Raw genomic sequence first — 14798 nt, forward strand, 5'->3', positions numbered from 1 at the left:
TTACTTAAAATCTGCAGACAACTCTTGCATATAAAGAATCTTTGACTTGCGCTTTTGAAATGTGTCATTAAAAACCGAAGCCCTCACCTGTCATATAGAAATTCTTTGACTAGCATTTTTGAGATGCGTCCTTAAAAACTGCGGAATGCTGTTGTCGTAAAGAGAATCTTGGACTGGCGTTTTTCTGCTGTAGATCTTAAACTTGAAAACCGAAGACCTGTCTTATCATACGGACAATCTTTGACTAGCGCTTTGAAAATGTGTCCGCTTTTGTCATGCCAAGTTCTTCTGGTGCCGATCTTGGACTTTTTGAAGACTTTTGTTTTAAATAGACCCCCCTTTTAAAGCAGTTGATCTGCCATCTCCTTTCCGCTTTGCCCCACAACTGCGGCCCTTTCCGAGGTTTCTCGTTGTTCCCATTTGTCATGATCCGTGGTCCGAATCATGTTTTGTATTTTCTGCTAGTTCTGGACTCCCTCAGTTCCTGTTTTGTGCACTCCTGTGTTTATTTTGGTCACCATGGGGACTAATTGGGTTCACCTGCCTCTGGTTAGCGGTCCCAAGCTCAGCTGCTGTCAACCACTAATCAGAGAGCTATTTATTCACCTTGCTCAGTCTGGCGTGATTGTTTGCTACATGAACCTGTTACGTGAGTTTTGCCTTGCCTCTAGTTAATGCTAAGTGTTTGCTTAATGCCATGTCTTCGTAAGATTTGTTTGTTTCATGCCACAGTTTCGTGAGTATTCCTTGTCCATAGTCTATGCTAAGTATTTGTTTTAGCTTCGAGTGCGAACAGGCACGTTGTTCTTTTGGCTCGTTTTCTGTTTTTTTTTGTAATATTTTGAGGAATACATCATGTTCTTACCTGCACGCTTTGCCCCGTCGTGACACCACTGGGTTAAGTTTTTTCTTGCCCTGATGTGGGATCTGAGCCGAGGATATCGTTGTGGCTCGTGCAGCCCTTTGAGACACTTGTGATTAAGGACTTTATAAATAAACTTTGATTGATTGATTGACCTGCGTTTTTTCAGTTGGTCCGTACAAACACCAGACCGCTCTTCTTATACCGGGGGTCGGCAACCCGCGGCTCTAGAGCCACATGCGGCTCTTTAGCGCCGCCCTAGTGGCTCTCTGGAGCTTTTTCAAAAATGTATGAAAAATGGAAAAAAATGAAGGATAAAAAAAAAAAAAATTGTTTTAATATGGTTTTTGCAGGAGGACAAAGATGACACAAACCTCCCTAATTGTTATAAAGCACACTGTTTACATTAAACATGCTTCACTGATTCGAGTATTTGGCGAACGCCGTTTTGTCCTACTAATTTTGGTGGTCCTTGAACGCACCCTGGTTTCTTTACATGTACAACTTTCTCCGACTTTCTAGGACGTGTTTTATGCCACTTCTTTTTCCGTCTCATTTTGTCCACCAAACTTTTAACGTTGTGTGTGAATGCACAAAGGTGAGTTTTGTTGATGTTATTGACTTGTGTGGAATGCTAATCAGACATATTTGGTCCCTGCATGACTGCAAGCTAATCGATGCTAACATGCTATTTAGGCTAGCTATATGTACATATTGCATCATTATGCCTCATTTGTAGCTATATTTGAGCTCATTCAGTTTTCTTTAAGTCCTCTTAATTCAATTTATATCTCATGACACACTCTCTGTATGTAATATGGCTTTTGATTTTTTGCGGCTCCAGACAGATTTGTTTTTGTATTTTTGGTCCTATATGGCTCTTTCAACATTTTGGGTTGCCGACCCCTGTCTTATACAAACAATCTTTGGTTAGCGTTTTACAATTGGTCCTTAAAAGGAGTTTAAGTTTTGGCGATCTTTTTTGTGCTCCTGTCAATCACAGGATATCTGACCGTTGTTTTTGCAAGACCGTAAGAGCCGAGTGCTCTAACGGTTGTGGTTCTTGGTCAAATGGGCACTCTTGTGATGCTCTTGGCATAGAGAAGATCTTTGGCTGGCGTGCTCCTGTCTTATAGGGGCTCTTTGACACCGAAGTCATTTGCACCGAGGGGTCTTCAGCTAATCAGGGCTCACTGAGAACATCTGGTATCACTCTCAAACACGCCGGCGTTCACACACTCTCCAAACAGTCAACGCTAATCTGGGACCAAACACGGCGACAGGATGCACCTCGGTGAGGTTCTGTCACTGCGAGGTGTTTATGACGTGAGTGGCCGAGACATGAAACACAAGCGTTATGCTCGCAGCACGCTCACTTGATGGACAGTCGCTGGGTGGGCTTCAAAGAGCCCACACACCTCCACCCTCATCCATTATCTCCTTGCCTCGCCCGCATTCCCTCGGCGAGTTTTTTTTGAACGCGTCCTTCATCTTGCAGGTCCGATGGCCTCCACGGAACATGGCCGGGAGCTGGGAGAAGCAGCTTCGGTGAGGAAACTGGTGCAGCAAAATCCCGTAAGAGGCGGTCAGACCCACAGACCAGCCGGCTGGAAGAGGAGACGTCCACGGCCCCGTCTTTCCCACAAGGGACCAATGCCGTTCTAGACCAAGGTGAGGCGCAACGGGACGCTCGTAACACTTCTTTGCGGATATACAGTAGGGCAAAAAAGTATTTAGCCAGCCACCGATTGTGCAAGTTCTCCCACTTAAAATGATGACAGAGGTCTGTAATTTTCATCATAGGTACACTTCAACTGTGAGAGACAGAATGTGGGAAAAAATCCAGGAATTCACATTGTAGGAATTTTAAAGAATTTATTTGTAAATTATGGCGGAAATTAAGTATTTGGTCAACCATTTAAGCTCTCACTGATGGAAAGAGGTTTTGGCTCAAAATCTCACGATAAATGACCCCATTCATTGTTTCCTTAACACGGATCAATCGTCCTGTCCCCTTAGCAGAAAAACAGCCCCAAAGCATGATGTTTCCACCCCCATGCTTCACAGTAGTTACGGTGTTCCTGGGATCCAACTCAGTATTCTTCTTCCTCCAAACACGACGAGTTGAGTTTATACCAAAAAGTTCTATTTTGGTTTCATCTGACCACATGACATTCTCCCAATCTTCTGCCGTATCATCCATGTATCCATTTTGGTATAAACTCAACTCGTCGTGTTTGGAGGAAGAAGAATACTGAGTTGCATCCCAAGAACACCATACCTACTGTGAAGCATGGGGGTGGAAACATTTTGCTTTGGGGCTGTTTTTCTGCTAAGGGGACAGGACGATTGATCTGTGTTAAGGAAAGAATGAATGGGGCCATGTATCGTGAGATTTTGAGCCAAAACCTCCTTCCATCAGTGAGAGCTTTGAATGGTTGACCAAATACTTATTTTCCGCCATCATTTACAAATAAATTCTTTAAAATTCCTACAATGTGAATTCCTATATTTTTTTTCCACATTCTGTCTCTCACAGTTGAAGTGTACCTATGATGAAAATTACAGACCTCTGTCATCATTTTAAGTGGGAGAACTTGCACAATCGGTGGCTGACTAAATAATTTTTTGCCCCACTGTATGCTTCCGTCATATAGAGGATCTGTGACTCGATACCCCCAAAATAGCAGCCTTTTTCTGTCATCTAGAGCAGACCTGGGCAAATTAAGGCCCGTGGGCCACATGCGGTCCGTAAAGCTTTTTAATCTGACCCTCCGGACACTCCAAAATATTTTTTTTAGATGTTTAAGATGAAAACTGTAGCTGCCTTTATGATTTGCAGTTTGGTTTACAAATAACCATAAGTCTTGAACTCCATCCATCCATCCATTTTCTACCGCTTATTCCCTTTTGGGGTCGCTGGTGCCTATCTCAGCTACAATCGGGTGGAAGGCGGCGTACACCCTGGACAAGTCGCCACCTCACCACAGGGCCAACACAGATAGACAGACAACATTCACACTCACATTCACAGGACCATTTAGTGTTGCCAATCAACCTATCCCCAGGTGCATGTCTTTGGAGGTGGGAGGAAACCGGAGTACCCGGAGGGAACCCACGCAGTCACGGGGAGAACATGCAAACTCCACACAGAAAGATCTCTAACCCGGGATTGAACTCAGGACTACTCAGGACCTTTGTATTGTGAGGCAGATGCACTAACCCTTCTGCCACTGTGCTGCCCTGGCATTTTTTCCGTAGATCCTTAAAAAAACGAATAAGTTCTCCTGTCACGGATAGGATCTTTAACTGCCATTTTTGCAGTAGATCTTTAAATACGGCGAAGCTCTCCTGTCACGAAGAGGATCTTTTGACTGGCATATTTGCAGTAGATCCATAAAAAAGGCAAAGGTCCCCTGTCACGGAGAGGATCTTTAACTGGCATTTTTGTAGTAGATCCTTAAAAACTGCAAAGTTCTCCTGTCATGAAGAGGATCTTTATCTAGCATTTTTGCAGTAGATCCTTAAAAACGGCGAAGTTCTCCTGTCACAAAGAGTATCTTTAACTGGCATTTTTGCAGTAGATCCTTAAAAACGGCAGAGTTCACCTGTTACAAAGAGGATCTTTAACTGGCATTTTTGCATTAGATCCTTAAAAACGACAAAGTTCTCCTGTCACAAAGAGGATCTTTAACTGGCATTTTTGCAGTAGATCTTTAAAAACAACAAAGTTCTCTTGTCTCAAGGAGGATCTTTGACTGGCATGTTTGCAGTAGATCCTTAAAAACGACAAAGTTCTTCTGTCACGGAAGGGATCTTTGACTGGCATGTTTGCAGTAGATCCTTAAAAACGGCGAAGTTCTCCTGTCACAAAGAGTATCTTTAACTGGCATTTTTGCAGTAGATCCTTAAAAACGGCAGAGTTCACCTGTTACAAAGAGGATCTGTAACTGGCATTTTTGCAGTAGATCCTTAAAAACAACAAAGTTCTCTTGTCTCAAGGAGGATCTTTGACTGGCATGTTTGCAGTAGATCCTTAAAAACGACAAAGTTCTTCTGTCACGGAAAGGATCTTTAACTGGCATGTTTAACGTAGATCCCTAAAAAAATAGTAACATTTCTTTGTGTCGAACTATGGAGAATGCATCTGCTCCCCTTCAAAGTCAAAGTCTGACAAAAAGACAGGAAGTGCAGTGCTTAAAAGAATAAAAGACTATTGTTGACGTTCAAAGAAAGGTGGGTGAATTTAGCTCATTGTCCTCCATTTGCAACCATCTGGGAGATGCTTGTTAGAAACGTCCTGTTCTTCGGATTAAAACGTCCTGTCCTTCAGATGAAGTCAATTAAAACCCTTTAGCGGAGACAACAGCTTCTCCACTCGGCGTTGAGACAAAGTTGAACTTGCTGTCAGGCCAAACAATCGCTGGCGTGAAACATCTTTTATCAGCAATCCGAGAAGATATTTGACTTCTGCCACGTTCACACTTTGATTTCCTACGGCCAGCCAAAGCAAACTGTGTGCGTTTGAAAAGCAAACATAGGAGGCGCCAGTGAGAAACTAAACCACCGCGCGTATTTGCACGTGCACACTCCAGTAACATCCATACCAAAGAAATATCGATACTGCCGATACCAAATCTTTATGCTCTGATATCGATTCTCCAATTAAAACGTTGATACTTTTGATACTTTACAGTTAAAGTACCAATGATTGTCACACACACACTAGGTGTGGCGAAATTATTCTCTGCATTTGACCCATCACCCTTGATCACCCCCTGGGAGGTGAGGGGAGCAGTGAGCAGCAGCGGTGGCAGTGCCCGGGAATCATTTTTGGTGATTTAACCCCCAATTCCAACCCTTGATGCTGAGTGCCAAGCAGGGAGGTAATGGGTCCCATTTTTATAGTCTTTGGTATGACTCGGCCGGGGTTTGAACTCACAACCTACCGATTTCAGGGCAGACACTCCAACCACTAGGCCACTGAGTAGGTTTAGGAGTGTCAAAACTCTCATACTGAAAAGTATGCGGCGGCCATATTGATATTTTCACTTAAAACAGTGCTAAAAAAAGATAGTGTCAGCTACAAACCCTGTTTCCACATGAGTTGGGAAAATGTGTTAGATGTAAATATAAACAGAATACAAAGATTTGCAAATCATTTTCCACCCATATTCAGTTGAATATGCTACAAAGACAACATATTTGATGTTCTAACTGATAAACTTTTTTTTTTGTGTGCAAATAATCATTAACTTTAGAATTTGATGCCAGCAACACGTGACAAAGAAGTTGGGAAAGGTGGCAATAAATACTGATAAAGTTAAAGAATGCTCATCAAACACTTATTTGGAACATCCCACAGGTGTGCAGGCTAATTGGGAACAGGTGGGTGCCATGATTGGGTAGAAAAACAGCTTCCCGAAAAATGCTCAGTCTTTCACAAGAAAGGATGGGGCGAGGTACACCCCTTTGTCCACAACTGCATGAGCAAATAGTCAAACAGTTTAAGAACAACGTTTTTAAAAGTGAAATTGCAAGAAATTTAGGGATTTCAACATCTACAGTCCATAATATCATCAAAAGGTTCAGAGAATCTGAAGAAATCAATGCACGTAAACGGCATGGCCGGAAACCAACATTGAATGACCGTGACCTTCGATCCCTCAGACGGTACTGTATCAAAAACCGACATCAATCTCTAAAGGATATCACCACATGGGCTCAGGAACACTTCAGAAAACCACTGTCACTAAATACAGTCGGTTACTACATTTGTAAGTGCAAGTTAAAGCTCTACTATGCAAAGCGAAAGCCATTTATCAACAACATCCAGAAACGCCGCCGGCGTCTCTGGGCCCGAGATCATCTAAGATGGACTGATGCAAATGGGAAAAGTGTACTGTGGTCAGACGAGTCCACATTTAAAATTGTTTTTGGAAATATTCGACATTGTGTCATTTGGACCAAAGGGGAAGCGAACCATCCAGACTGTTTTTGACGCAAAGTTCAAAAGCCAGCATCTGTGATGGTATGGGGGTGCATTAGTGCCCAAGGCATGGGTAACTTACACATCTGTGAAGGCACCATTAATGCTGAAAGGTACATGCAGGTTTTGGAACAACATATGCTGCCATCTAAGCGCCGTCTTTTACACGTTTCTCTTACGTCTACTACAAGAGGAACCGGCCAATGAACCACCACATATGTTAAAACCATTGGAAAGGTATTTTTTCCGCCGATGCCGGAATTCTAAATTGGGAAAATTCCGTGTTACCATGGCATCGTTATTCACCAAAAAAAAAAAAAAAAAAGGACCAATTGAATGAGTACGCAACTTTTGTCTAATACGAAATGAACCGGCCAACGAACCCCCACATATGTTATACCGTCGGAAAGGTCTTAATTGCGCCGATGGGCGTATTTTAAATTGAGAACATTTTGTGTTATCATGGCGACTCTATTCACGAATAAAAAATAAATAAATGGGCCATCCATCCATCCCATCCATTTTCTACCGCTTGGCATTGTTATTCACACACACACAAAAAAAGGGCCAATTGAATGGGTACGCACCTTTTGTCTAATACCAGACTAACCGGGCAACGAACCCCCACATATGTTATACCCTCGGAAAGATCTCGTTTGCGGCGATGGCGGTATTTTAAATTGGGAACATTTTGTGTTACCTTGACGACGCTATTTACGAATGGACAAAAAAAATGGGCCATCAATTCCATCCATTTTCTACCGTTTGTCCCGTTCTCGGTGGCAGGGGTGCTATCTCAGCTGCATTCGCCAATCTAATTATAATGGCGAATATTTCCAACAGACCTTCGAGATTACCTCCTCTTGTAGCTCAGCCATTCTTTCACGTAGCTCGGTGCTTAACATCTCATTTTGTTCGCACTCATGTCTACTTTCACCCTGGCTAAAAAGATTTTGATGTCCAATGTTTGGTTTTGGCTGGATGGCCATGGGAGTGAGGCGAGCGCCATCGGTCTGGCCTTCCTCCTTTAAAGCGGATGGCTCGCACTCTAATTTACGAGAGCGCGAAAGCCCTGAAAATGTGCTTTTTCTTTCGTGAAAAACCTAGCCTCACGGCCACATCTTTTACGCCACTGTCATGTGTTTCAGGGAAAACGTTGACACACATGTTCTCTCTCAGAAAATGTCACTTTATTGGAGGTCTTGTGTCCCATTTGGGTTCTGGTGCCCCTCAAAGCCAAGAAAGTCAGGTTAATCTCTCATTGTTAATCTCTCCAATGTTAAATGTCGATTATATGCCAATTCTGTTTTTTTGCTGTATTTTCTTAAAGGCCTACTGAAATGAGATTTTCTTTTTTAAACAGGGATAGCAGGTCCATTCTATGTGTCATACTTGATCATTTCGCGATGTTGCCATATTTTTGCTGAAAGGATTTAGTAGAGAACATCGACGATAAAGTTTGCAACTTTTGGTCGCTAATAAAAAGACGATGACAATGACGTCACAAGTGTGAGGGCTCCTCACGTCCTCACATTGTTTATAATGGGAGCCTCCAGCAGCAAGAGCTATTCGGACCGAGAAAACGACAATTTCCCCATTAATTTGAGCGAGGATGAAAGATTTGTGGATGATGATATTGATAGCGAAGGACTATATAAAAAAAAAAAGTTAAAAAAAAAAAGGCGATTGCATTGGGACGGATTCAGATGTTTTTAGACACATTTACCAGGATAATTCTGGGAACTCCCTTATCTTTCTATTGTGTTGCTAGTGTTTTAGTGAGATTAAATAGTACCTGATAGTCGGAGGGGTGTGTCCACGGGTGTCTTAAGGCCAGTCTCTGAGGGAAGTCGACGGCAGCTGCATGGACGGCGCACGCTCAGCTGATCTCCGTAAGAGCCGACTTTTTACCACACATTTCTCACCGAAACCTGCCGGGTGACAAGTGGTCGGGAACCATGTTCGCTTGACCGCTCTGATCCCTAGTAAAGCTTCACCTCTGGGAATTTTAAAGAAGGAATCACCGTGTGTTTGTGTGGCTAAAGGCTAAAGCTTCCCACCTCCATCTTTCTACTCTGACTTCTCCATTATTAATTGAACAAATTGCAAACGATTCAGCAACACAGATGTCCAGAATACTGTTTAATTGCGCGAAGTAAAGAGACGACTTTTAGCCGCAAATGGTGCTGCGCTAATATGTCCCCTCCAACCCGGGATTTCACGTCATCATTCCGCAACGTTTTCAACAAGAAACTCCACGGGAAATTTAAAATTGTAATTTAGTAAACTAAACCGGCCGTATTGGCATGTGTTGCAATGTTAATATTTCATCATTGATATATAAACTATCAGACTGCGTGGTCGGTAGTAGTGGGTTTCAGTAGGCCTTTAAATGTTTGCAGTTTTAAAAAAAGTTGATATGTTATTATTTGAAAACACACAACTTTTTAGACCTTAGCGAACACATTTGGTATATTAGCCCAAAGTACCGGGGTCAGCCTGGATTTTGCTCTGTATCGGCTGGGAAAGGAAACATGGCACGTCACTGGCGTTTGCATTGAGAAACATGAGCGCCGAGCATCTTTTCCAAACACGCAGCGAGACAGGGGAACTCTCCCAGACACAACATCCCTGCAGGATACCGACCCACGAAGGGCCGCCATAAATCCCAGCCGGGACGAGACTGCTCGGGAGTGTCAGGCCATGGTTAATCACTTCAGGGGGGGGAGAGAAAAGCATCAAGGCCATAGAAACTGGGAAGAATTATGAATCTTTGTTATGTTCTTTCTTCTATTTTGGAGTTACATTTCCTTTTTATTTCACTCATGCCTTCCATTCAGGACTCTCGAGGCCACAAAACAATGAGTGCGGTAAAAAAAAAAAAAGACAAGCATTTGACTGAACGTTGGTCAAAAGTCAAACAATAAGGTTCTAAAGGTCTCCGCCGACATTATTAAACATCCCACGCTGCTTCAAAGTCCTCTTGTTTCAAGGGGACAAAGGAGGAGGACTATTTAGCCGTTGGCCTGAGTTTGCAGTTTCTGTCAGACAACTTGTAGCAACGAGTGGTAAAGAGACGAGACACGAGAGACATAAAACTGTCCAACTACATCTGAGCCAAAAAAGGGGTCTTATAATAAATTTGTTTCTACATTTACAAACGTTTGTAAAAGACTTCCTTGTGGTCTAATGGTGTGGATACCGAGTAAAATCCAGGCTGGTATCGGCGATTCCGACTCGGTAATTTGTGCAAATATAAATTAATTAATTCAGGAATAAATGACTGTGTATTAGAAACCGTGGTATTCTGTAAATATTACTGAATGAATGTATTCAGGATAAATTATATCAGACACCGTGGGATTCTGGAAATAATACTAAATTAAAAAAAGATAAAATGTCGGAGGCACTGTGGTAGTCATTGAATAATAAAATCATTAATTTAGGAATAAATTAAGGGACAAGCGGTAGAAAATGGATAGATGGATGATATCAGACACCATGGTATTCTGTACATTTTAGTGAATGAATGTATTCAGGATAAATGATTTCAGACACAACGGTATTCTGGAAATAATACAAAATTATTTTTTTCAGGATAAATGATATCAGACACTATGGTATTCTGGAAATAATACTGAATGAATTATCAAGGATAAAATATATGAGGCACCATGGTATTCACTAAATAATAAAAATTCAGGAATAATTGATGGGACAAGCGGTAGAAAATGGATGGAAGATATCAGACATGATGGTATTCTGTAAATATTACTGAATGAATGTATTCAGGATAAATTATATCAGACACCATGGTAGTCTGGAAATAATACTAAATGAATTATTAAGGATAAAATATGAGGCACTGTGGTATTCACTAAATATTAAAACAATTCAGGAATAAATGATACCAGAAACCGTGGTATTCTGTAAATATTACTGAATTAATTATCCATTTTTCCATTTTCTACCACTTATTCCCTTTTGGGGTTGCGGGGGGCGCTGGCGCCTATCTCAGCTACAATCGGGCGGAAGGCAGGGTACACCCTGGACAAGTCGCCACCTTATCGCAGGGCCAACACAGATAGACAGACAACATTCACACTCACATTCACACACTCCACACAGAAAGATCCCGAGCCTGGATTTGAATCCAGGACTGCAGGAACTTCGTATTGTGAGGCAGACGCACTAACCCATCTGCCACCGTGAAGCCACTGAATTAATTAATTGAGGATGAAATACATAAGGCACTGTGGTATTCATTAAATAATAAAATAATTTTGGAGTAAATGATACCAGAAACCATAGTATTCTGTAAATATTACTGAATGAATGCATTCAGGAAAAATTATATCAGACACCGTGGTATTCTGGAAATAATACTAAATTAAGGATAACATATATATGGGACAATCTGGTATTTATTAAGTATGAACAAAACTAATTCAAGAATAAATGATATCAGACACCATGGTATTCTGTAAATATTACTGAATGGATCTATTCAGGATAAATGATATCAGACACCATGGTATTCTGTAAATATTACTGAATGGATTTATTCAGGATAAATTATATCAAACAACATGGTATTCTGGATATAATACTAAATGAATTAATGATAAAATATATGAGGGTTCGTGGTTTTCATTAAATAATAATTAATTCAGGAATAAATGATACCAGAAACTATGGTGTTTTGTAAATATCACTGAATTTATTTATTCAGGATAAATGATATCATAAATCGTGGTATTCTGGAAATAATACTAAATTAATTAAGGATAAAATATATGAGGCACTGTGGTATTCATTAAATAACAGAATAATTAATTTGGGAATAAATGATATCAGACACCATGGTATTCTGTAAGTACTACTGAATTAATTAAGGATAAAATATATGAGGCATAATAAAATAATTTAAGGATAAATGATACCAGAAACCATGGTATTTTGTAAATATTAATACATTAATTTATTCAGGATAAATGATATCAGACACCGTGGTATTCTGGAAATAATTCTAAACTAATTAAAGGATAAAATATATGACGCACTGTGGTATTTAATAAATAATAAAATAATTAATTCAGGAATAAATGGTATCAGACACCATGGTGTTCTGTAAATATTACTTAATGAATTTATTCAGGATAAACTATATCAGACACGTAGTGACATATTGCTGGTTTTAGGAGCTGACAAGCATGTTTGGCAGCGCACAATCACAGAGTACTTAAAAGCACACACAGTTTGTAGACAGAAAAGGGAGAACGGACACATTTTGGCCTAAAAACTAAAGATTAAGGTGAAGTTATAACACTGAAATACCCTCAGGAAGAGGTGCTTTAAAACATGGCTAAAAAGCTAGTGGCTAAAGTATTGTGCTAAAGTGTTTTAGCTACTTCTAAATCACTAATATTGTCTCCATGGCGACAAATAAAGTACGTTTCTTACAAGTATCATCCCTGCAGGACGAGGAATAGCTAAACATGTTTTACTACACACCGTTGGTGGATCTACACCCAACATCCACTGTAATAATACAAAGTACAAGAGTATCACATTATCTTTTTCGTTTTTAAAAAATTTATATTACGTTTATAAACTCAGGAAATATGTCCCTGGACACGTGAGGACTTTGAATATGACCAATGTATGATCCTGTATCAACATGGTATCGGATTGATACCCAAATTTATGGTATCATCCAAAACTAATGTAAAGTATCAAACAACAGAAGAATAAGTGATTATTACATTTTAACAGAAGTGTAGATAGAACATGTTAAAAGAGAAAGTAAGCAGATATTAACAGTAAATGAACAAGTAGATTAATAATTCATTTTCTACTGCTTGTCCTTTATAATGTTGACAAAATAATAGAATGATGAATGACACAATATGTTACTGCATATGTCAGCAGACTAAATTAGGAGCCTTTGTTTGTTTGTTTACTTATTACTATAAGACAAGTTGCTAGTCCATCCATCCACTTTCTACCGCTTGTCCCTTAGGTTCACTATTTTATTTAAGGACAAACTTGCAATGAGAAACATGTTTAACGTACCCTCAGATTATTGGTTGAAATAATGCCAATAATGCAATTTTTTGTGGTCCCTTTAAATTAGAAAGTACATTTTGGTACCGGTACCAAAACATTGGTATCGGTTACTAGAAGCACTTTAAAACAGTGCAAAGTCTGGCATGGAGGCCAGCACACATTTATGGGACGCCTGAGAGTTTAAAATGATTGAAAACTAAAATAATGTGGGATTTTTACCAGGAAGTTTACTATTAAGATAGCAGATATTGCCATTCAGAGGCCTCTCGCCATCCCAGCTTCTCCTATACAGCCTCAGGCTACGTTCTCAGCTTCTTATCCTGACACCTTCCAGATGCAAGATGAAACAATGTCTTCTTGATCCCCTCGCCTTCGCGTTCAAACACCCCGCAAGGCCCGACGTGATAGAGAGAAAAAAAAAAAAAGCCGACAAGACAGAAAAGACGACAGGATATTACAGATTTGAAGGCCGCGGGGCAGATCTTGGAAAGCCCCAGGGTGAGCCTACGTGAGAAAGCAGTGGCGGGTGTCTTCCATGGACTAGGCGTGACCTCACGCTGGCAACAGTGAGGTCATCCGAAAGCTCCGCGCAAACAATGCGGATCAGATACGTGCACGCCGGGCATTACACCAGTGCAGAACTATGCCATCTCCTCGGAAGAATAGGCCCACATCTTGTTTTCATGCGGCACAGCTCACCGCTTCACTCGCCGAATCTGGGGATATTATCACTGACATGGAGGAGATAAAACACCAAAGACGTCTTTGAGGACGAGAACTGACCCGGCACGAGTTGAATAAAGTCGGGTTTGTGTTCCTCCTGAGACGAACACAATTGGTTTTCGATCAAAGGGCACCAGGTCTGGTCCGGACACGTCTGCGTAAACCTTGACTTCACTTTTTGTGCGAGATAACTCGCCACACACGAACAATTGTCGTTTTTATCAGCAAAGTTGTATTGAACGCACGTGTCCGAAAAGGAGTAGGAAAAAGCGGCGCTTATTTTATCTTACCCTCTCTCTGCGTCTCAGCAGAGACTGACGGTTTGTTCACTTTTCACGAGAAAATATGAAAGTGTTATGAAAAAGGATAAGAGCCTACGTTATTCACCTATGGAAGAAGAAATAGAAGAATGCAATGAATAAAAAAGAAAAAGTATGGCAATATAGTTGAGGTTACTGTGGTTTATCCATAATACAGTACTCAATACCAGGGTAGAGTTGGATATACGTTAGGTCAGGAAAAAACACACAGGCTATTTGATCCCGACAAGCCTGTTTCGCAGGTATCCCCGATCTTCAGGAAAATCTTCTGAAAATTGGCACAACAGCAAGAAACACAATGAGAAACTAAATGTTGACATCAGCCAATAATAACATAAAGCTTTGTATTTCACATATACATACATGTGCATATATATATATATATATATATATATATATATATATATATATATATATATAAGAAAAATATTCAACAATAACAACATTAAATTGAGCTACAGCTGTATGAATAACATACAACAAATAATTTCAAACCACAACAAAACAATTGCAAAAGGACTGCCCACCCCCAGACCAAATGACTCCGAAACCAATAATGAATGTAACTGTCGCAAGAAACCTGATTGCCCTCTCAACGGAGGGTGCTTACAGACATCAGTCGTTTACCAAGCAAAGGTAACACGCAAGGACATTAACACATCCGACACGTACGTAGGATTAACCGAAGGAGCGTTCAAAACCAGATGGAATAATCACAAGGCCTCCTTTAGAAACCAGACTTTGCGGAATTCTACAGAACTCAGCAAACACATTTGGAACCTCAAAGACAATAATGTTGAATATTCAATAACATGGAAAATTCTTGCATCCAGCA

General features: G+C 40.6%; 1 protein-coding gene across 1 annotated transcript in view; it reads left to right on the forward strand.

Moving 5' to 3' along the window:
* apln (apelin) overlaps nucleotides 1-14798 on the forward strand; it is a 75934-nt gene that overhangs the window by 53077 nt on the left and 8059 nt on the right. The window contains exon 2 of the mRNA XM_061891987.1: nucleotides 2361-2533. Coding sequence (XP_061747971.1) covers nucleotides 2361-2527 — 167 coding nt within the window. The 3' untranslated portion in view covers nucleotides 2528-2533. The remainder of the gene's footprint in view (nucleotides 1-2360; nucleotides 2534-14798) is intronic.

Source organism: Nerophis ophidion, linkage group LG29 (genome assembly GCF_033978795.1).
Source record: "Nerophis ophidion isolate RoL-2023_Sa linkage group LG29, RoL_Noph_v1.0, whole genome shotgun sequence".
In the NCBI taxonomy this organism is placed as follows: Eukaryota; Metazoa; Chordata; class Actinopteri; order Syngnathiformes; family Syngnathidae; genus Nerophis; species Nerophis ophidion.